The 22,126-nt window shown below is 34.6% G+C and overlaps 1 protein-coding gene across 10 annotated transcripts in view; it reads left to right on the top strand.

The window, feature by feature from the left end:
- Window positions 1-22,126, top strand: part of LOC141448125 (dynein axonemal heavy chain 10-like) — a 269,181-nt gene that overhangs the window by 185,691 nt on the left and 61,364 nt on the right. For all 10 annotated transcript variants that reach the window (XM_074116245.1, XM_074116251.1, XM_074116250.1 and 7 more), the window contains 11 exons: window positions 1,008-1,148; window positions 2,619-2,724; window positions 3,983-4,194; window positions 8,403-8,591; window positions 10,426-10,611; window positions 11,535-11,712; window positions 14,287-14,427; window positions 15,102-15,207; window positions 16,668-16,872; window positions 17,840-18,028; window positions 18,775-18,919. In XM_074116245.1, the coding sequence (XP_073972346.1) occupies window positions 1,008-1,148; window positions 2,619-2,724; window positions 3,983-4,194; window positions 8,403-8,591; window positions 10,426-10,611; window positions 11,535-11,712; window positions 14,287-14,427; window positions 15,102-15,207; window positions 16,668-16,872; window positions 17,840-18,028; window positions 18,775-18,919 (1,798 nt within the window). The remainder of the gene's footprint in view (window positions 1-1,007; window positions 1,149-2,618; window positions 2,725-3,982; window positions 4,195-8,402; window positions 8,592-10,425; window positions 10,612-11,534; window positions 11,713-14,286; window positions 14,428-15,101; window positions 15,208-16,667; window positions 16,873-17,839; window positions 18,029-18,774; window positions 18,920-22,126) is intronic.

Here is a 22,126-nt window from a genome sequence, read left to right as displayed (position 1 = left end):
TTTTGTAAATTATAAAGCCTAACAAATAAAACTATGCGCTCCTAACTTTAGTTTTCATTGTAAGTGCCGAAAATCCACTCTTGAAAATTTTGTTTATTTACTGCATTACTACGATTGCTGCACGGTTTCCTGAGTCTGTTTGGTACCACGACCACACCGATAAATCTGCAAATGGTTTAAGATAAAATGCCGAAGCAGCTGACTGCTCTAGCATTTTCAGACCGTCGTTTCCACGAGAAGTCTTGAAACTCAATTCGAAGAAAGATGAAAGGCTTTCTCCTAGCGCTTATAACCTTCATTTTTTGTAGAGACAAAAAATCCAAAATTCAAATGCCACTGAGGTTAACTTATTCAAAAAGTATGTAAACCTCAACAAAAAAGAGAAGCATATATGGTTTTCCAATATATGTAACATCGCACTCCTGTCGGCCGCCGCTACAATAAATTTACTTTTCCTTCATTACACATTTGCTCTATTCTTTAATAAATTACTGATCATCTCAGCATTGTCGTTGTATTTTTAATAATTATCACAGTGCAGCCAGGGCCGGATTTTCCTATAGGCTAACTAGGCTTCAGCCTAGGGCCTCAAGATCAAGAGGGGCCTTCATTAAAATTGTTGGTAAAATTACACTATTCTAAAAACAGTGAACACTAAAACACTGTTTTAGTGATGTATCAATGTAGTGATGTATTTTATTATCTCTCATGTAATGTACAAACTTAAAAATGGGAGGTGATAAGTGGTATTGCCTAGGGCCTCTTTTCATCTAAATCCGGCCCTGAGTGCAGCTACCTGCATTTTATTGAATAGTTTCTATTGTTTATTTATTACTATTTTCATTTGTCTTTATTTGATTTATTTTTGTTTTGGAAACAAAAGCAACACAATGGATAAAATGAATGATATTTACAAGTTCTGCTGTTGAATTTGATAGTTACTCATTATTAGAAGATACTTTCCATACAAATTAGGAATTATAAACTGATACCAATTTTTTTTTCAGAGACAACTGCTCTCAAAATTTTCTTACAGCACAACTGCTAAGATCGTATCAGGTACACTCCGATCAGTTTTATCGAGATGCGATGAAAGGTTGTACAATGTGCCCACATTTATATGTATCGACGATTTGAATGCACCTAAAGTGAGTTATACCAGTTTTTGAGTGGGTAATAAGAAGTTAACAGTTTCATGCTGCTTACTGCAATTCTCGTGCTCCGAATCGGCAAATTTACTTCAGATATCTAATAGTACTATTTCTCTCTCACTCTCTCTCTCTCTCTATATATATATATGTATATATATATCCAGCACGCTAACCACTTGACTAATCCATTCTCTGCAAGTGTGAATTATTATTATTTCTTAGATTGTATATTTTATAAATGTATTTTAGGAAAGAGATTAGGTAACTGGTTAGCGTGCTTGATTCTCGCGTGGGTATCCCTGTTTTAAATCCAGCTACTGGCCACTAGATTTTCTGTTCCTAGGAGCGTTTTACAGTTCCCTGTCCAGTGATGTGCAGCTTGTCTGTTATAAGAAAAGTCTGCTAGGGTACTGGCAGTACACTGAAAAAAGGTAAGCGCCAATGACCTCGGATATGATCGCACCTTAAAAAAAATAAAAACACAATTTTAATGGCGTTATTCTTGATATGCCTCAAGTGGTTTGCTGTCTCCTCAGCCAACTCTCCCCCTTTGTCACTTTCTCCCAATGCGTCCGGTCTACCTCTTTGTCTTCTTCCAGAGCGACCCAATTGCTAACCCTTTACTCCATCCGACTGTGGCAATTTGTCGCTCATGCCAGATACATAACTTCTTGCCACTACTTTTTGTATAAATCTTTTCTGGATGCCCTTTGACTCTAGTTTAACCACATGTTTTACCTGTCCGCCATTATTTTCCTCAGACGTCTCTGCCAATAGTCTATCTCATAAGCATTGTCTTTCTAATATTAGATTTGGTGACATTGTCCAAGACTCAGATACATATTATAGAATTTCCTGGACCATAGAACAGAAAATTCTTATTTGTTTTCGCGATGTATACTGGTGTACCATATGATGTAGTGAAGCATTCTTACAGCTTTTTTGGTCTGACAGCCTTTCTTCCAAATTTTCTTGTACATTTCCTCGAACCTCCTTTATGTATCCTGTCTTGAGAAAATTAATTCTCATGCCCCATTGTTCGTATTGAATTTTCCAATTTGTAATTATAAACTCCACATTAAAAAAAATCTAAATCTCCAAATCACCACCACCTAAAAGTATGCATAAAGAAAGGAGCTAAGTTATTTGCCGTCCATACTCCGAATTCTTCTTTAGATAAATTTTAAAAAGAGATGGTGTCAGATGCCTGACCCGTTTAACTCCCTTTGAGGGTACGAATCGTTATGACAACTCTCCACCTTGTTTGATCTCAAAAAAGCACCCCAAAAAAACGCTTCGCTCATTATACTTTTCTGCCCACCTCATTGAATTAAATGAACGTAGTATCAATAATATTGTAATACGTGGTATCAATAATTGACACAAACACGCTATGTTTAAAATAAAAGCAATTATATATTTCCAAATCGTGCAATATAAAAATATAACTAACAAAATTTTTTTTAGGTCGACACTTATGGGTCGCAAGAAGCCCTGGCCTTTCTTAAAGTGTTAATAGAAAGACACAGCACGGATGATTTTACCGTACATTGGAGACACTGTAAAAATTTCTGTAAGCATTTATTCAGAAATTTAATGCTATAGAGAGCTTAGATCTTTAGAAAGTTGTTTTTTTTTTTTAAAGGATTTGACGAGTTTTATGCTCCTTAACTTGAACAAAAATCAATAGCTTCTTAAACCTGGGAGAACCTTTATTTGCTCTGCCTAGATTTTTCCATTCAAGCATCCAAGCCTCGCAACGTCAAGCTCGTGGAATGGACGGTATTCCGACTTTTAAAGAGTGTCCATCCAGGGCTGGTTAAGATGATTGAGAATAAAGGGGTGCTGGATTTTGTTTGTGAGTTCACTAAACTCAACTAGCTGTGCAGCTACATCTCTGGATCACACATGTACTGTGTGAGTTAGAAGTTGTCAGTGTTGCAACAAAACTTCTCTATCATTGGGCAAAAAATCTAAAGTGCAGAGCACTTTCTTCTTTTTTAGATCATTTTGGAAAGAATTTTTAAATTATTTTAATTGTTTATTGCAAGTTAAATTCATTAAATCAATCCTACAAGATAGGTTTAGTAAAAAATTAAAATAATCGCCAAATAGCACATTTAGAAGGCAAGTTTTAAAGAAATGTTCATCTCATGACACTTGTAAAGATAAATTAATTTTTTCTTGGCGTAAAATCGAGATCCTTTTATTCTAACTACATTATTTCAATACATTTTTGAAAAAGTTTGCCGTTTTTGTAAATATGCAAAAAGTAACAGAAACCTGTGTTTATTTAGACTTTTTCTAGTTCAGTTACGAAACGTTTTATGAAAATAAGCTGTTAAAACCTGGAATCCCGTATATATTTCAATTTTAACCGCCTTTTCAATTATCGTTTGTATTTTTTAATTCTTTCAGAACTTTCTGCATTCAAGAAGTGAATCAGTAAATAATGTTTTGGGTCTGAAAGCGAATTCAAGTTTTTATCTTAAGCTAGTTTCTCGCCTTCCTTTTTTTCCCTTAAACTCTGATTATTACCATCAGAAGGTGGGAGGAAATCATGTTGAAAAGTGCAGTAATTTGTAGTGACTAGAGTTCCAATTTTGAGAAAAGTAGACATTTTTGAAAATAGATCTTCGAATCTTCTTTACTGGCAGTTGGATAAATAGTATAATTACAGTATACAGAATTATTTATATACCTCCTAATTTTTTTCCTGAATTTCCGAATTGGTTATAATTATAACCAATGCAGAAAGTGAAAATTGTGTAATCGCTTTCAATCAGATTTTGTTGTGATTTAATAATTGAATTTGATGGTTTTTTTTCTAGTGATATTTGGTACTGTAACTTGGAATAGTGAAACTGCAAAAATTGACCGGCGCCTCTTGTCGCTTTTTTCGATTTTTTACACTGAACCAATTAACAAAGACCGCATTGAACATATATTTAATATGATGTTGAAACATCATACATCGCAGTTTGACCAAGACGTTAGAAACTTAGTACCAGAATTGGTTCAGATAACTAGTAAAATTTTGAAGGTACGTAACTAATATATTTGCGCATTCCATAATGGGAGTATTGCTAGAATTAGTAGGAAGATTCTGAAGGTTGGCCACTCGGCTCATGCCCCTGTGATCCACTTGTCCTATTTAATTACACTTAGAAGTCTGTGGGAGTTCATTCCACTTCCTTTCAAAACATAAGAAGAAGGAAGTCTACAGCCGCTTATTTTAGATGAAATCGTAAGAGTAATACAGGTACAACAGTAAGAGATATTATCCTTCCAAGGAAAATCTTTTCACACGCACAGCGTTCAGTGATGTGGAGGAGGGCAAAACGATTCGGTGTAAACCATTTGATCTAGTGGTTGTAGTGTGCTCACAATGTTCTAATACATAACTATCTAACTAGTGTCTAGCTGTAGACACTATCTCCAGTGTCCAACAAACAATGCATCCTTGGTCGCTCATTCACTTACCACGACGCGATATGTTTATACTCTGCTTTATACCTTCACTCTTTTTTAGTAGCTCGCGTGGTAATAATAATAATAACAAGTTTATTTGAAATAAGGTATACATACATATATATATATATATACAGGGTGTCCCAAGCTATATGGATAACGACTTTTTCTCGGAAACTAAGATAGCTAGAAAAAAACTAAAAAATACGTGTTCCCTTAGTTTTTTGTTAGGAATCCAAATTTACTTTGTAAATTTTTTTCGGTGCTTCCAGAAACGAGGTACAGGCACCAACTTCATTTTTTCAAATAGGAAGGTGCGGTTTTTATTTCAGATAAAGATTCCTCTATTTTTTTAAAGAAAAATTTACTGGAACGGTTTTTTTCTGTGAGCGATATTTTAGAAGTTATGAATGAAAACATGATTCTTATAAGAAATTTCAAAATGATAATATTATAACGGTTTTTTGATTGAATAAGAAGAAAAGTACTATTTTATCATAAATTTTACTCCTCATTAATATTACAGATCATGCTCGAAATGGCCTCCACAATTAGAGATGCATAGACATGCACTTTACTGCCAATTGCCCCTTACTGCCAAAGAAGTACATTCGGCTTTAACCGAATTACAGGCATCTATTATTCTCTGCTTTAGTTCATCTACAGATGCAATCCCTGCTTGATTCTGATACCTAGATTTAGAAATGCTTTTAGATAAGCAGAAATAAGGAAAGAAAGAAAAAAGTTATGAATAATCACCTTGTTTTTCAGGTATCCCCAAAGGAAATAGTCCGAAGGTGTCAAATCCGGTGAACGAGATGGCCACTGAATCATCCCCCATGTCGATATAATACCATGAGGCATGTAAAGAGATATCTCGATAGGCAATTTGATGTTATATCGACACGGGGGCTATTCAGTAGCCACCTCTCTCACAGGACTTGACACTTATGGACTATTTCCTTTGGGGATACCTGAAAAACAAGGTGATTATTCATAACTTTTTTCTTTCTTTTCTTATTTCTGCTTACCTAAAAGCATTTCTAAATCTAGGTGTATCAGAATCAAGCCGGGATTGCATCTGTAGATGAACTAAAGCAGAGAATAATAGATGCCTGTAAGTCGGTTAAAGCTGAATCTATTTCTTTGGCAGTAAGGGGCAGGAAAGTGCATGTCTATGCATCTCTAATGGTGGAGGCCATTTCGAGCATGATCTGTAATATTAATGAGGAGTAAAATTTATGATAAAATAGTACTTTTCTTCTTATTCAATCAAAAAACCGTTATAATATTATCATTTTGAAATTTCTTATAAGGATCATGTTTTCATTCATAACTTGTAAAATATCGCTCACAGAAAAAAACCGTTCCTGTAAATTTTTCTTTAAAAAAAATAGAGGAATCAATTTCTGAAATAAAAACCCCACCTCCCCATTTGAAAAAATGAAGTTGGTGCCTGTATCTCGCTTCTGGAAGCACCGAAAAAAATTTGCAAAGTAAATTTGGATTCCTAACAAAAAACTAAGGGAACACGTATTTTTTAGTTTTTTTCTAGCTATCTTAGTTTCCGAGAAAAAGTCGTTATCCATATAGCTTGGGACACCCTGTATATATATATATATATATATGTATGACTAGTATACTAGTATGTATATATATACATACAATACTGTTACTCAATACACACTTATTACGGCATGTTTACACGTCTGCCGGGGTGGGGATACATAATCCTGGTTTCAAACCAAAGGGGGAAAAAAAAAAAAAAAAAATTATCTTACATTAAATATATTGTTTTACATGACTAAAAATAAAAAATGAGAAAGGTTAACAGTTCTAAATTAAAATAAATATTCACTTCTGTACAAATTAAAATAAATGAAATAAATGAGAAAGTGAGAGAATAATTTATCAATTCATTATCCTTATAACTGTGCATTAAAAATTAAAAATTAAACTCGTTATTTACAATTTTTCTGTATTGCCAGGCAGCAGTTGCATATTTAATTAGAGGAGACCAATTTGGACCATTTAATATGTTAATAAATTCATTAAAAGAAAGGAATCTTTCATCAAATGCCGACAACCGATAGGAAGCAAAAATAGGACATTGTCCCACAAAATGAAATATGTCCTCGTTTACCCTATAGTTACAAAGGGAACACTCTCCTTCTTCAGCTAGCTGGTTATATGGCTTGTAATTGAGACTCAGCAGCTCAGCCCTCAACTTTAATATCCATCGAATCTCAGCAATCCTAACATGGTCACTATCTCTACTAGTCAAATCAGCACACTTTACCTCATGATTAAGCAGCTTATAAATACCATAACGGTGGGAAGCACATACTCTTTCCAATTGTTGGCCGGGAAAGTTTTCCCTCAGTTTATAAATTATGGAATGAAACTGTAAATGAATATTCTCTCGTTCCGTTAATTCAAAACTCAATGGAACTCCAGTGCTTTCAGCTAAATTTCGCCAGTGAACGACCCATGAAACTCCTACTCTCAATGTTTCCTCTGCAACAAGGCGCGGAAGTCGCTCTCGTTCCATATTTAACACTTTCACCAGATACCGGCTATTTAAAGATAGAGAGTAAAGAAAAATAGGGAGAATACCGGTCTCTAGATAAAGAATGTAACTTGGAGAGTAATTGGGCAGACCAAACAATTTTTTAATAAAGAATAAAAGAACTTTTTCCACTTCATAGAACTCTTCTGATCCCCACACTTGGGCAGCATAACACAAAATTGAGCGAGAGACAGCGTTAAATATATGAAGTTTCCCATTCAGTGACATACTAGGCGGCAGCTCTTTTCCATATGACATTTAGTGCCATTTTAGCAGAGGAAGATTTTTCCACAAAGTGAGGTTTTAGGGAAAGTCTAGAAGTCAATACAACTCCCAAATAAGTATATCTATTCACTACTTCTATTTGCCTGCCCTTATAAGACCACTTCTCCCTCTCTACCAGTCTGCCTCCATTGCGAAAAACTATCACTTTAGATTTATCGAGGTTTACCTGGAGATTCCATTTATTGCAATACCCCTCCAACTTTAAAATATTCTTCTGAAGGGCTTGCGGATTTTCAGCCACAATAACTATATCATCAGCATATAGTATGGCTTTAATGACTTGCCTTCCCAGCAGAACCCCAGCATCTAATTCATTCTCTAAATCAATTATGAATAATGCAAACAGGAGGGGGCTAAGCGGACAGCCTTGCCGCACACCACAGTCAACACTAAATGTATCCGTCGTACCGGAAGGATTCCATACCGAGGAAACTGACCCACTGTACATATTTCTTAAGGCAGTTATGAATATACTCTGCTTTATACCTTCACTCTTTTTCAGTAGCTCACGTGGTACTACATCAAAATCAATCCTTCCTGCATGCCCTACCCAATTCTGGCACCAACTTCAGAACAGCTTCCCCATCTCTTTTGCATACGGACTGCTATACCATCAAATCGTTTAAAAATTTTGGCCATCGGGAGGATAGGGAACATTCAAGAATTTTTACAGTTCCTAGGGTGTTTTAGGGAATTAGACGATAATGGAATTTGACAGGGAGCAGCCTCCCCATCCCTAGTGGGCATCTTTTAGATACTATACCCCGAAATCCCTTGGTTTTTGGTGAAATATTTGGTGGGAGATAAGAAAAATATACATTCAAGTTTAAAATATTTGTTCAATTGGAAGTACGAAAATTTACAAAAAAAACAAGTGAAAATGTTATCTACTACCATTTGATCAGTTTTTTTTACTCTTCTTTCAGGTATTACCGGAAAAACTACCACAAGTGCCATCAAAGATGCATTACACATTTAATATATACGAAATAGCTCGCATGGCTGATGGGTTGTTTCTTATCACACCAAATCTTTATAGAACTTCCTTCCAGCTATTTAGAGTGTGGAGGAATGAATTTTTACGAACCGTCTCTGATAAATTAATAAACGATGTGGTAATATATTTTTTTTTGTTCATTGAAGCCCTTATGCGATTAAATTTCTTTAAGTTCTTTAATTTCTTTAAGCTAATTTCCATAAGTTCACATTAAAAGTAACTTAATTTGTTGTAACAGACCAAACAACTTATAGAAATGGATTCTCACGCTTTTTAACGGAAAGTTTTAACTACATTTCTCTAAAAGTTTTAAAAATTGTCACTAGACAGCATTGACATGTAATTATTTTATCTTAAATATTGGTGACTCTTCTTTTACTTCTTTTTGATGTTCATTTTCTATTTTTTATAAAACAGTGGCATGTTTTTGATATTCTACATATTTGTGTAGAATTCAGTTATAACAATTTTGCTGATATAATCGCAATCTTCTGATTCTAAAACCACTGAAGCTGGTTGGGAAGTCGTATTGTTCGTGTGCATCCACATACCTTGTTCTGCAAGTTGCGCGAAGTTTAGGTGATGTGGTATCTTCCCAACATCCCCTTTTACTTCATCGCTATAGCTGTCAACGAGAAGTGTGAAAACATATTTGTGCTATACCTAGTCTTACTTGACTTGGTAAACATTAAGTAGAAAAAGCCCAAATCGAGTGATGAAAGCTGTCTTCTGTCAATCTCACGGATCTACTTTCGATCCCATTTTACAGAATGCTTTATCAAGGGTAGGAAAATATTTTGCATCCCCTAAGTGCACGAATATATGTAGCCTATTTGCAGATACATATCTAGTTCAAACGTCGTTAATGTAAGCTAAAGCGAGTACTGGCTTTCTTCATAGCTAATATTCCAGGCTTGTCCCAGATTAATGGAGATACTTCTAGCACATCTTATATCTTATAACAAAAAAGATTTTTCTGAATTTATCCACCTCTTTTAACGAGAGTACGAGGGGGTTCGGCTAATCTATGGCACATTTTTCATATTATATATGCTTAGGACGTTCTCCCAATTTTTGCGTTTCTAAAGAGTAAACAACATTTCAAAATTGGAGTGAAATTTTGATAAGCTGTGTTACGATGTCTCCTGGGGGGGGGGGTATTGCTTGGAAACAAATTCAGAATAATTTTTCTCACTTTCAGGTAGCACATTTAAAATTTTAACTTTCTCCTGTCAGACATACTGACAGAAAGATTACCATCTTCTGTCTGCAATTATTTATTTTTGCCTTATTTTTCATGTATAAGAATATTTATTACATCACGCGATTCGGTGCTTAGGAACTTCTCTGGCTTAAAAATTAAATTAGAAATCGTAGATTCAATCTCAGAGACTTCATCCGAGTTTGCAACCTAACGGAACTTAATTATAATATTTGTGTTTTTATTTCCGCCAGAAACAAACTTTAAGACGGCATTAATTCTCTCTCGTAACTGAAATCAGATTCGCTTTTCCCTGTTTCGAAAATGCTAAGTAAACGGTCTGAACCCTCAAAATAATCGAATACTTCCTGCACATTCTGGTGTCAAGGTCTGTATAATATTCTTGGACTTTGGATTTAGTGAAGGATGAACCAGTATTGTCCCTTTTTTAGCGTTGTTAAAAATAATTAATTAATTTATTTATTTATTTAAGGCGTGTTAACATCTGAGGTTATTGGCACAGGAGTTTTTTTTAAGTGAACAGCCGGCCTGCGGACAGTGTTCTCTCGTTACAGACTACACTGTCCATCACCGGTGAGTGAACTGTAAGAAGCTCCTTACTGTAAGAAGAGAAAGGGCCAGCAGCTAGATTAGAACCCGTGATTTCCGCTTTGGAATCCAGTATTCTCTAACCGCTCAGCTAATCTCTTCCGTATTTACTAATTATTATTTATTAATTTTTACCTTGCAGGAACGAAGGTATGTGGATGAATTAATTGAAAAAGAAGTCCGGAATTTAATACCAGAAGAGTTATTACCTAGAGTTATGGCAAACCCGATAATGTATGGAGATTTCAGAAAGACATTACTTATGAGCAAAGAAAGAAACTACGAATCCATATCGGACTACCATGCCTTATACGATTTATTAAATATAGTAAGTAATATATAAGTAATAATAACAGGATTTTGTTTTCGTGCAATTTTCTGGTGAGTCAGTTTTCAGAGGTATCATTACTTGGGCGACCTGAGTTTGTATATTTGCATTTGGTTGAATAGAAATAAATGTTACTTAGTATTTGAATGGTCTGATAACTCGAAGTCAGAAGATCGCAGAATGTTAAATTTGATGTTTTGTTTTGGCTTAGCAACGACCGTACAAGAAGCTTTTAATGAAAATAAATGTAAACTAAAAGTCCTCTTTTTCTTATTCTTATTCTTAGTTTACTCTAATTTCAATTTTATCGCAACGTCTTTAACGGTTTTCTCCTCACTTCGTATATACCTAAACATGTGAGTGGGCATACAAAAATTATACACAACCTGCTGGCGAGATGTAATTTGATCGTATTAAATATTTGATATTGAGTACCGAAAAACATATTTTAGGTTTTCTGAAGAAGTTTTATGTAAATCTTTTCATTAAGTTCTGAAAGCAATGAGGTTGGATGTTTAAGATATATCAATCTATAATCCATAATTTCAATAATTATTAGATTTTTTACCTAAACAAAGAAAAAAATTGGAGTTTACCATTCGGCACGTCACGAACTTACATTCAACAACTTACAAACTGATGAAAAAGTGTTTGAGCATGTGCTATTGCAATAATTTCTCGAGATTCTCGGTAACAGAAAGTAAAGAAGTAATTAACTTGAAGGGCGACCTCACTCAAATATTTTGAAGACAGAACCACGACTTCCTTTGAAGTAAAACTGGGAAAGTTGATTCTTTTTACAGGATAATTGATTGATTGATTCTTAAATAGGGTTCTTGGAAATGCTAGAAGGTCAACTTTCTTTAATTTATTTGTAGCAATGAATATTAAGGTAAGATTCAGTAAGAAATTTTTTGTTTCAGTTTCTTCTTCAATACAACTCAACATATGAACCGTTAGAATTAACACTCATAGTTGAAGTAATGGAAAATTTAACTAAGATTCATCGAGTGCTTCAAATAACTGAAGGAAACATGATATTAGTCTCACCAAGAAGCTACGGAAAATGGACGTTAACGAAATTAGCGGCATTTATTGCTGGTATGTATCAAGTTTTCAACATAATTAATATGAGGTTACATTATGTATTGTCTCTCCTGATGGAGAGCTTTATTTTTACTGCTTTGCCTCTCAATCGAATTGACAATTACCTTTAAGTTACTGACCAAAACCCACACTACTATAAAGACTAATTAGAAAGGACTGTTTATGTTGAAAAATTGGCATTGCAAAAACTCTATCTCGGGCTGAAAATTTATAAAATACTGTGGCTACAAAAAGTATTTGCACACCTACGATTTTTGTTATTTCCAAAAGGCAAATGAAATAAATTATATCGTACTGTCTTATATCTTTTTATTAGTCATTTTTGATACATATTTTATAGAAAAAATTATTTAATTATATTTATGTTTGCCAAAAAAAATTAAAAACTACATTTTAAAACACAAAAAGTATTTGCACACATCTTGATTCTATATAAAATTTAATAAAAAAATTAATTTTAATATTTAGTATTTAATCCCTGGGCTTCTATTATAGCCTTGAGTCTGTTAGGCATCGAACAAATTAATGGTTTAATATCATCAAGGCTTATTTTATCCCATTCCTCTAGTAAAGCCTTTTTCAGTGAATCTTTATTAGAAATTGTATGTTTTCGTATTCTAACGTGTAGCATTTGCCAAATATGTTCAATGATGTTCACATCTGGAGATTGAGGAGGTGTGTGAAGTCTCCTTGGCACATTATAGAGCATCCACTCCTCTGTAACTCTCGCTGTGTGTTTCGGATCATTGTCGTGTTGTTATAAAAATGAATTTTCCATACCCAACTTACGAACACTTTGGCCCAAATTTTGGCGCAGAATATCTACATACATTCGAGCATTCATATTTTTTTCAATAAACACAAGTTTACCCACACCTTTTGCAGAAACACAGCCCCAAACCATCACGTTGCCTCCCCCATGTTTCACTGTCGGAATTATATTTTGATTTTTAAATTCCTCATTTACCTTTCGCCAAACATATTGCCGGCCATCACTTCCAAAAATGTTATATTTACTTTCGTCAGTGAAGAGCACATTCTCCCAAAATTCTATTGACTTGCCTGAATATTTCTTTGCGAACTCTAGTCTTTTTTTTCTATTCTTCTCACTAATGAATGGCTTTTTCCTAGCAGTTCTACCGTAATAATTTGTCAAGTGCAAAACATTCCTTATAGTGCTTTCACTCACTCGCTGAGATGTTGTCGCGACCATATTCGCCAACTCGCCCGCACTTGTGAATGGATTGGCCCTTACCTGACGAACAATGCCTCTTCTTTGTCTTTCATTTAACACTTTAGGTCTACCGGTTCTTCGTTTATTTTCAATAGTTCCCCTATCTTCGTACCTTTTAATGATGTATCGCACCGTGGACATGTTCATATTTAAGATACTAGCGATTTGCCGATAACTTTTTTTGTTATTCCGCAATTTAATTACCTTAAAGCGAATTGTGTTTGAAATTTCTGCTGTTTTTGCCATGTTAATCTTGCTAACAACTGAATTGGAACCAAAACATAATTATTTCTAATTTAAAATTTTAAATCAACCTTTGAACGGATTTATTAATTAAACAAACAAGAATATTGTTTGGTGTGCAAATACTTTTTGTGTTTTAAAATGTAGTTTTTAATTTTTTTTGGCAAACATAAATATAATTAAATAATTTTTTCTATAAAATATGTATCTAAAATGACTAACAAAAAAATATAAGACAGTACGATATAATTTATTTCATTTGCCTTTTGGAAATAACAAAAATCGTAGGTGTGCAAATACTTTTTGTAGCCACTGTATGTTTATTCACGCGAAAAGAAGACTCAATTTTGGTGAAACAATAACATTAACCGCGAGGAATTCCCTTGCAAAATCAAGGTGTAATTTTTAGGTATTTTTCTTGATAAATGTTTGAAGTGGACGTCACACATTAATTATATGGTAGGTAAAATATGAGAATACCAGAATATTTTGAAACTTATTTCCCATCAAGACGTGGTTACATATCCAAAATTGTGTGTTGATGTTGTACAAAAATTATATTCGATATTCTAGAGTATGGATATATTTTTTTAAGGAGATGCTAATATTACCGTGTAAAGTAAACTCGGTTTAATTCAACATTAAGTAAATCCGTTGATTGTTGTGAACGAACTAAGCAAAATTACCTGTCAGAAATACAATAAAACGTAGAGACCACTAAATAATATGTCACTGCTCCGATAGTCTGTAGCAACTCCAAATTTGAACTAAGTGCGATTTTAGGTTTTTTAATTGTAATGACCTGCAAGCATTGAGTCAGCAAGAAGGAGACAGATTTGGAATCAATTGCATGTATAAAGCAATGAAACCTTTTTTTAATGTCAATTGAGTAATAAAACTAAAATTAATACATCAAAATATTATTCCAACTAAAAATATAAGTGTGTCCTAATAAAAGTTTTATAGCCCTTTATTGGTTACTTCTTAAATTTCAAAACTTATTCTGTGGCCTCCGTGAATTTACCTGTGGCCTTAAGTTAATAACCATTGCTACAGACAGGGTGCATTGTTAATTTGTACTTTTTTCGCAGGGCATGGTCATTTCATGATTGAAGGGGACCTTGATTATGAAGAAGCATCATTTATTGAAGACATAAAACGAGTGCTTGAGGTGGTTGGACTGGAGGAGAGCAGTACTGTACTCTTTATTTCAGATAAAAATTTCAAAGAAGGTAAACTTGTGAAATTTAAATTAAATAATAACTATATAGATTAACTTAGAATGAAATTAGTATTAAATCTAATCCTCTTAATATTCATTGAATGGTATAATATAAATCTTCGAGTAAGAAAAAACAATTACTAGCCGATCAGGATGCATTGTATTTTACAAATTACTTCTGGAAATGTTTAATTAATTTTTTTTACTAATTCTTTTTCTACATCCGCACATTGAGATAGTTAAATATTTACATGAATAAGAAATGTATTAAAAATGAAAAACTGAGAATGTGTTTTTTACTTCGTTTCTTGAATAAGCTAGTAGTTAAAAAAATTCCTTATTTTCACTGCGATAACATTACTAAATCGTATATCAAAAACAATTCATATCTTGTATTCATGCCCCAATAAATAGGCAGTTATTAAATTAATTTTAAAACAAAAAGAGACTTTCCATTAAGAATAACTTAATGTTTACCTTAATAAGTAAGGTATGCTTGTTTTTTCTGGCAGGCTCGAAATTAGATGTTGAAGACGGTGATCTAAAATGTTATTATACTCTATACAAAATGTTAGGAAAACCAATGATTCGAATTGAATAAAGTCTAGCAGTAACAAGCCTTTATTTTACATCAAGACCCAAATATTAGGGTTACTATTTATGCGTTATAATTATCTGTTGCAGGTTATTTAACGGTAATTGATAGTTTGCTGGCAACTTGTTCAGCTCCTTGGATTTACACGGACCGTGAATTGAATTATATACAAAACTTTTTTCAGTCTCCGAATACGTGAGTAATTGAAAAGTTTACAGTTTTCGTACTCGACCGATATTTAGGAACAGAATAATGATTGGGAAATTACAACAAATAAGAAACTATGTATACACACATACATACATACATATATATATATTCGGTAGTTCAGTGTTTGTCTGTCAGTTCGATTTTGCCTCTCCATTTTCTTTCTCTTAACTTTCCCACTCTCGTGCTTATGCACTATCCCGCGCACTGATCCCGTTTCATTTCTTGCTTCCACCAAATATTTTATTACCAAAACCTTTTTGTTGTGTTTATTTTATTGGTTCCCACGCTACCAAACCTTTCTCCTCTGCTTCCACTTGGACCATGTTGTCTTTTCTATTGAGTTCGCATACTGTAGCACAACTACTCATCTCATCTCTTGAGTCCGCTTATAGTTCAGCTACTTATCTCAACTATTGAGTCCGCATATAGCTCAACTACTCATCGCATTTAATGGTCCGTAATAACAATGTTATTCATCACATGATTTGTCCGCCTTTGGCGCAGCTACGCATCTATTGAGTCCACCTAGAACGCAGCTAGTTCCCGCCTATCTTTGTTCCAGAGTTACTGGTATCCTCTGAATAAGATTCTAATAGGGTGGCCCTTAAGGCCTACGCCACTGCGACCCCTTTGGATGTATTGTGGCTCTTCAACTCTTAAGCTCGCTTTCCAGATTCGTCCGTTTAATCAGAATCTTAATTCTGGAGAGCAACTCTTGGGTAAAGCTTGGGTTTCCTCCCCGAGAAGTTACATCCTTAGCCAGACAAGCCCCTCACACTAACACAAAACGTGCAGTGCCGTTTCCTCCTCTTCCTGTCAGAACCTACAGAGGCTAACATCTGCCAGGCCCATGCGATGCATGTATCCTCTAGAGACCCAAATGTCTCCTATGTTTCCTTTCTTTTGTAACACACACATCCATACACGCACACACTCCGAAACTTTCTCTTTCCTTTCAACCGCTTCTTTAGCGCTTTCGCGATATTCTTCGCACTCTGTGCTGCCCGTTTCATCTGCTTCCTTCACCAAAAATGTAAGTTAGCTTTATTCCTTCTTGTTTCTTGCATCTATTTTTTGTTTTATACTTTTTTTATTATTGATTTGCCTCTTGGGCACACATACGTTTATTTGCATTGTGTTCGCCCTGCATCGCGTTCCGCCTCGTGTGTTAGCGATGCGCGATATATGTAATCACAAATATCGGTTGTTATTATTTTAAACCCATACACATTGTTATATATATATGAAGAATAAAAATACAACTAAATAAATATTAACTTCGAAAGGAACAGAAAGTTTGAAATATATTACTATTGACCTACAGTATGATTAGGATCTACTACACTCTGCTTACATTATTTATTGGTGGGGGACGCTTCAAAATCTTAGCAATGTTTTCTTTCAAGAGCAACTTTTTCCAATTCACACACAACCTTTTCTTTCAGATACGAATGTTGGAAAATGTTTGTTGGCAACTGCAGAAAACATTTACACATAGTTCTGGGATTAAATGAATCAATTCACGCACGAGAAGAATTGAATAGTAAAGTTAAAAATTATTCCGCACTTTTAAAATGTGCCTCAATGAATTGGATATTGCCCGTTAAAAAAGAATCATTAATAGAAGTAGCTACAATTACGATCAAGTCTGTAAGTATAGAGCACTTCTTCTTTCTTTTTTTTTTTTGTCATCGAACTGTTTTGGGCTTTGCCCATCCTGAACATGTCTTGATAAAAAGATATTTCAGAGTTTGAAAATCTGTTATTGATAGCTCATCAAGCTTTAAGCAGGGCGGACATAACTGTATCTAGTTGTATGGTCGACAAATGAAATAAATATTATATATTGCAAATAAAAATATCTAATTGTTACAATAATTAAGCATGTTCTATGTTGAATGTTTATGTCATTGCAAATTTTAAGCGTAAAATAGTGGCTTATCCTAAAAGTCTATTATTGAGGTCACGAATGTGCTAAAAAAGCTGGCGAGCCTTATTCATTTAATGTCAGTAAAGTGAAGTTAGAAATAATAATGATATAACGTTATTCTGATCTAAGCCTATATTCAGAAAAGCTCACAGTAAAATTGGATGTAAGTTAAGCAAGCGATCCAGAATCTATACTCTAAAATAGATGCGATCGCTCGTTCAAAGAACTAGTTTGCTTGATTTCATTTGAATACCTTTCTCTGCTTTTTATTCAATTATTTATTTTTTGCAACTTATTTTTCGAAATCCATTAAATCTAAGTTATTGCAAAAAAAATGGCTCTTACAAGCGAGGATGTGCCCTATATTTAAAAAAAAAACTTAGGTATTTTTTCTTATATAGAAAAGTATTGTCAAAGTTGAGAGTCTTGAACGCTACGCTTTTTTGTGCAGTTTTGGCGATCAACCCTTAAACTACTGTCCTGCCAGACAGTTTTAATACACAAACAAATGAACAAATACACTTATATAAGTATCTATAAAACAACATGTTTTTACACACACAAATATTATATATATGTTTGTGTAAAAACACTAAAAATTCATTAAAAGTTCTAACTTAAAAAAGTTAATTAATTACTAAGAGAAATTTTCGGGTTTCGCCCGTGATTATTCTTATTATTTTACAGGAGAAGGCCATTCCCAGAAACTATAAGAAGGGATTAGCAAGATATATAGCTTTAATACATGACAGTTCATGTAACAGTTATAGATTCTATAATATACAGAATAACTATATAAGCTTCAAAAAATTAACGGAATTTGTTAAACATTTTGTGCAATTATATAACACTGTCAAAACCAATGTTGAAACTAAGGTGAATGATAGTTTTACACTTTGCAGAATACAGATTAAAGATGTAATAATTATTAAGATATGGTCGTGTATAGTTTAACACTTGAATATTAGATAGCCTAAAAATGGAGATCTCCATCTCCTAAGAACATTTGACGTATAATTTATAACGGTAGGATTCAATGGGTTCAATAAATTCAATGGGATGAATTTAAATCAATTAATTAAGATAATTAATAAATAGCAAGTGTTGAGATTTGTCCAAAGATGACTCAATGGTTTCATATGCTTTTCTTTGCGAAGTGCAATCATAAATAAATATATGAGAATAAAAATAAAGATATGTAATTCAAAATTATTAGAATAATTATGAAATGTCAGTGTTTAACGACGGTGGTTCCTTCTAATTGGGTGTTAGCTAAATTTTTCCGAGTGAAGTGACGAATTAGCTCCTCTTAAAGTGACGGAAGTTATTCGCTGTGTGGAGGGAACGTTTAAAAAGCCGGCCATGATGCCTGCAGAGGTTCTATTTGAGCACACATGTTCTTAGGAAAACGAACTGACCAAGGCAAAATTTCTACCTTTTCTTATTGTTGAAAGATCTGACCAATTCTTGTAAGAAAGCACAACACTTTGTCGTTGGAAGAAGACACCAGCATGATTATGAAAAATGAAGACCAAGTCAGTAATAATAATGTTACGTTACATTATAGGAGAGTATTTGAAGAGGAATTTGTGAAATTTAAGTTTACAATATTTATCTTGCAGAATCATTGGTTGATAAGAGCCATGGAATGCTATTACCATTGTATGAATCATCTTCTTAAAGAATATGGGAATTTGTTAATGAAGCGTGTAATAAACGCAAAATTAGCTGGAGTTTACTTGGATCTGGCAAAGATGAATATGGCTTGTAAGTACATGTTTTATTTCAGTATTTCTTTTTAGTTGCAATATGTTCGGTCGTGACCGGGGACCTTTGGCCAATTTGGCCAGTTTCCGATTCGCGCTGGCCAGGCTCTCGCCCGCGCGCTTACTAACTTGTCTCAACTTGTTGTTTCCGTTTCTTATGCTAAATGCATCAACATCTATAGCCTCTATTTCCTTTAACCTTTTTTTCGTGTGTCTATACTCTAGACCGGTGTTTCCCAACGTGGGGCCCACGCCCCCCAGGGGGGCAATTTGATAGTTAAGGGGGGCAATTCGAAAATGGACTCGACACGACTTTAACCCTTTCGCTCCGGGCCATTTAAATGCAATGCTAGATATCGGTGCCAAATTTAACAAAAAAAGCAAATTCTTAAATAATTGCGGTAAATAATTATTAGGTATAATTCCGTTTGACGACAAAATATCAACTGGGTGATTGGCGTCGTCAAGTAAACTTCGTCCGGGGTTCACCGCGGAGCGTGGAGTCTGCCGCGGGGAACCCCGGACGTTTTAAAAACTCGCTAAACAGCGCAGTTGTTGGCACTTATTTGGCCCATCGCTGCATATCAAATATGCAGTATCAAGAAGAACTCGCAGAATTGCAAAATGATGAGTCAGTTAAAACTTTATTTAATATAAAAGGAGCGATGGCATGGCTTTGTGAGGAAACATAAATCAAATACCTAAATTCAACCAAATGTGCAAGAAAACTATTGCTACCGTTTCCATCTTCATTTTTAGCCGAATGTGGATTTAGTGCTGTAAATGATTTACTGGTAAAAAAAAGAAATCGGCTGGATATAACACAACGTGGAGACTTGAGACTGCAGCTAACCAAATTGGAACCTTATATAAAATCTCTGTGCAGCAAGCATCAAGCGCAAGGATCTCACTAAATTGAAATAATAAATTGATATAGAAAAATCTGTATTAAAATTATTTGGAATTTGAATTTCAGTTCTCCATTATATGTTTTGAAATTTTACTTACTGTGTTTTGTTAACAATTTCATAGTGATTTCTTCCTAGAATCTATCATTTATGTTTCTTAAGTGAACGAATCAATTTTTTAATGTTAAAAATTATATATGTTACATAGGGGGGCATAAAAATTTTAGAAAGGTTAAGGTGGGGCATGACACAAAAAAGGTTGGGAAACACTGCTCTAGACCCTTTTCCCCCGCTAGTTCCTTTTGGACCATGTGGTCACACTTCCTGTTAGTACAGTTCTCTGTGGGGCATTGCATCATACGCTTCTGGTGTTCTTCTTACCGCACCTCAGCCCGCTACGCTTCACTTCCGCTGACACCTAGCAGCTCGCATCAAACACATCTAAACGCATCTCCACATTATCGCTTCACGCATATTCATCCGTATCTAGTGCATCTATTGCACTATTATCTTTCCGTCATCCGCATCTAGTGCACTTATTGCACTATTCCCCTTCACTCTTCCGCTTACCTCACTTCCACTTCCATTACGCCTCTCTGAGCTGGAGCCCAAATATTGCCTACCTTTCTCAGAGTTCAACGCGCACACACTCACACAAACATATACACACGCTTCCACTCCACAGCTTCCTTTCCCTCTCATCGCTTCTCAGGCGTCTGGTCAACATACCTCACGCACATCGCTCCTTGCACCAGAGGGTAAGTAACTTCCCCTTTTCTTCTCTACACTTATTCATTCGTGCATTTTTCTTTGTTTAATACTCTTTCTTGCAGCGCTCCCTTGGACACCTATCGCTCGTATTTACGAGTCCCCCCGCATCTGGGTGTAGGCGTATTCGCGCGCTTACACAATATTTTTATTGATATACAAGGGGTGCGCATTTAATCATGCCACTTTTGAAATAACTCTTAAACGAAGGAGGATATCAAAAAAGTAAACAAAAGTTTGTTGAAGTATTTTCTCTCCATTTTGTGATGGTGTTAGTGTTTTTGATTTTATTGTCGCTCTACCCCTTAAATCGGTGGCAGAAAGTGACGATTACCTATTGACCCCCACGACCCCGTTGCCGAGATATTTGCTTATATATATTATATTTGATTATTATATATTATATGTTAAATTTTAGTCGTTTTTTTCTTATTTCTTTGCTTCATAAACTAAAATTAAAACCGGTGTTTCTTATTAATTTCTAATAAATCAAATGCTGCTACAACTTAAAGCCATCAGGGACTAAAAAATCAGGTTAAACATCATCAAATCTGTTTATTTACAAAAATTGATATAAAAAATATTTCCTATTTATTCAAAATGACTCCCCGTCTGAACTGGCACAAGCGCAGTCGCTGCCCAACAGATGAAGTAGCTAATCGTATCATATCTGCCGGAATCGCTAAGCAGGTTTGGATTAAGCTTTTCTAAGTGCTAATGGAGTTGTTAGTTCCTTGGCATGCAATTTTTCTTTGAGATATTTCTAAAGAAGAAAATCAAGGGTTAAATATGGCGATCTGGAAGACCAGTTTACTGGCCCCTGTCTCCCGATCGAGCGGTTAGATTAGAATAGATTAAACTAAGTGACTAGTTAATAGGCCTACAATTATCCTAGTAACCACACGGCCTTGACGGATTAAATCTGCCGTCAGCTTTGGCAAGTAACCCCTAATGAACTCCTTCGCCTGTCTCTGCCCAGTAGAGGCTAACCACCACTCCTGAGGCCTCCTTTGTACCCAAAGGTTAATGGCCGCAGACTTAACACACTTGGAAACCCCAAAACAGGGGGGCAACAATGTCACCTAACAGAGACGGGGGGCAGTCCTCATCACTTTTTGATTTATTATTAATTAATAAGAAAGTCTGCTTTTAATTTTAGTTTATGAAACAGTGAAATAAGAAAAAAACATATAAAGTAAAGTAAAGTAATCGCCTATTTTTTCAGGCGGGGCTTAACGTCCAACTACCAATTAGGTGTCGTGGACGGAGGCGACTAGCAAACATACTTTACTGTAAATTTCTTTTATTAACCATCAAATAAAATCCAAGGCCTAAGACCGGGAATCGAACCCAGTACCACAATACATATTAGCGTCGCAGGTCTCGCCTCTAACCCGCTCGGCTACCGTGGCGCCTAACATATAATATATAATAATCAAATTTAATAATAAGCAACGGTTTGAAACATTGAAGTGAAATTAACAGCATTTTCCTTCATTTTTTAAGTTTTAAATACAGTAGTAAAAAGTGAG

Source organism: Rhodnius prolixus, unplaced genomic scaffold, assembly GCF_049639745.1.
Source record: "Rhodnius prolixus isolate KJV_2025 unplaced genomic scaffold, Rpr scaffold_1, whole genome shotgun sequence".
NCBI lineage: Eukaryota > Metazoa > Arthropoda > Insecta > Hemiptera > Reduviidae > Rhodnius > Rhodnius prolixus.
This window is presented reverse-complemented; position numbering and strand designations above follow the sequence as displayed.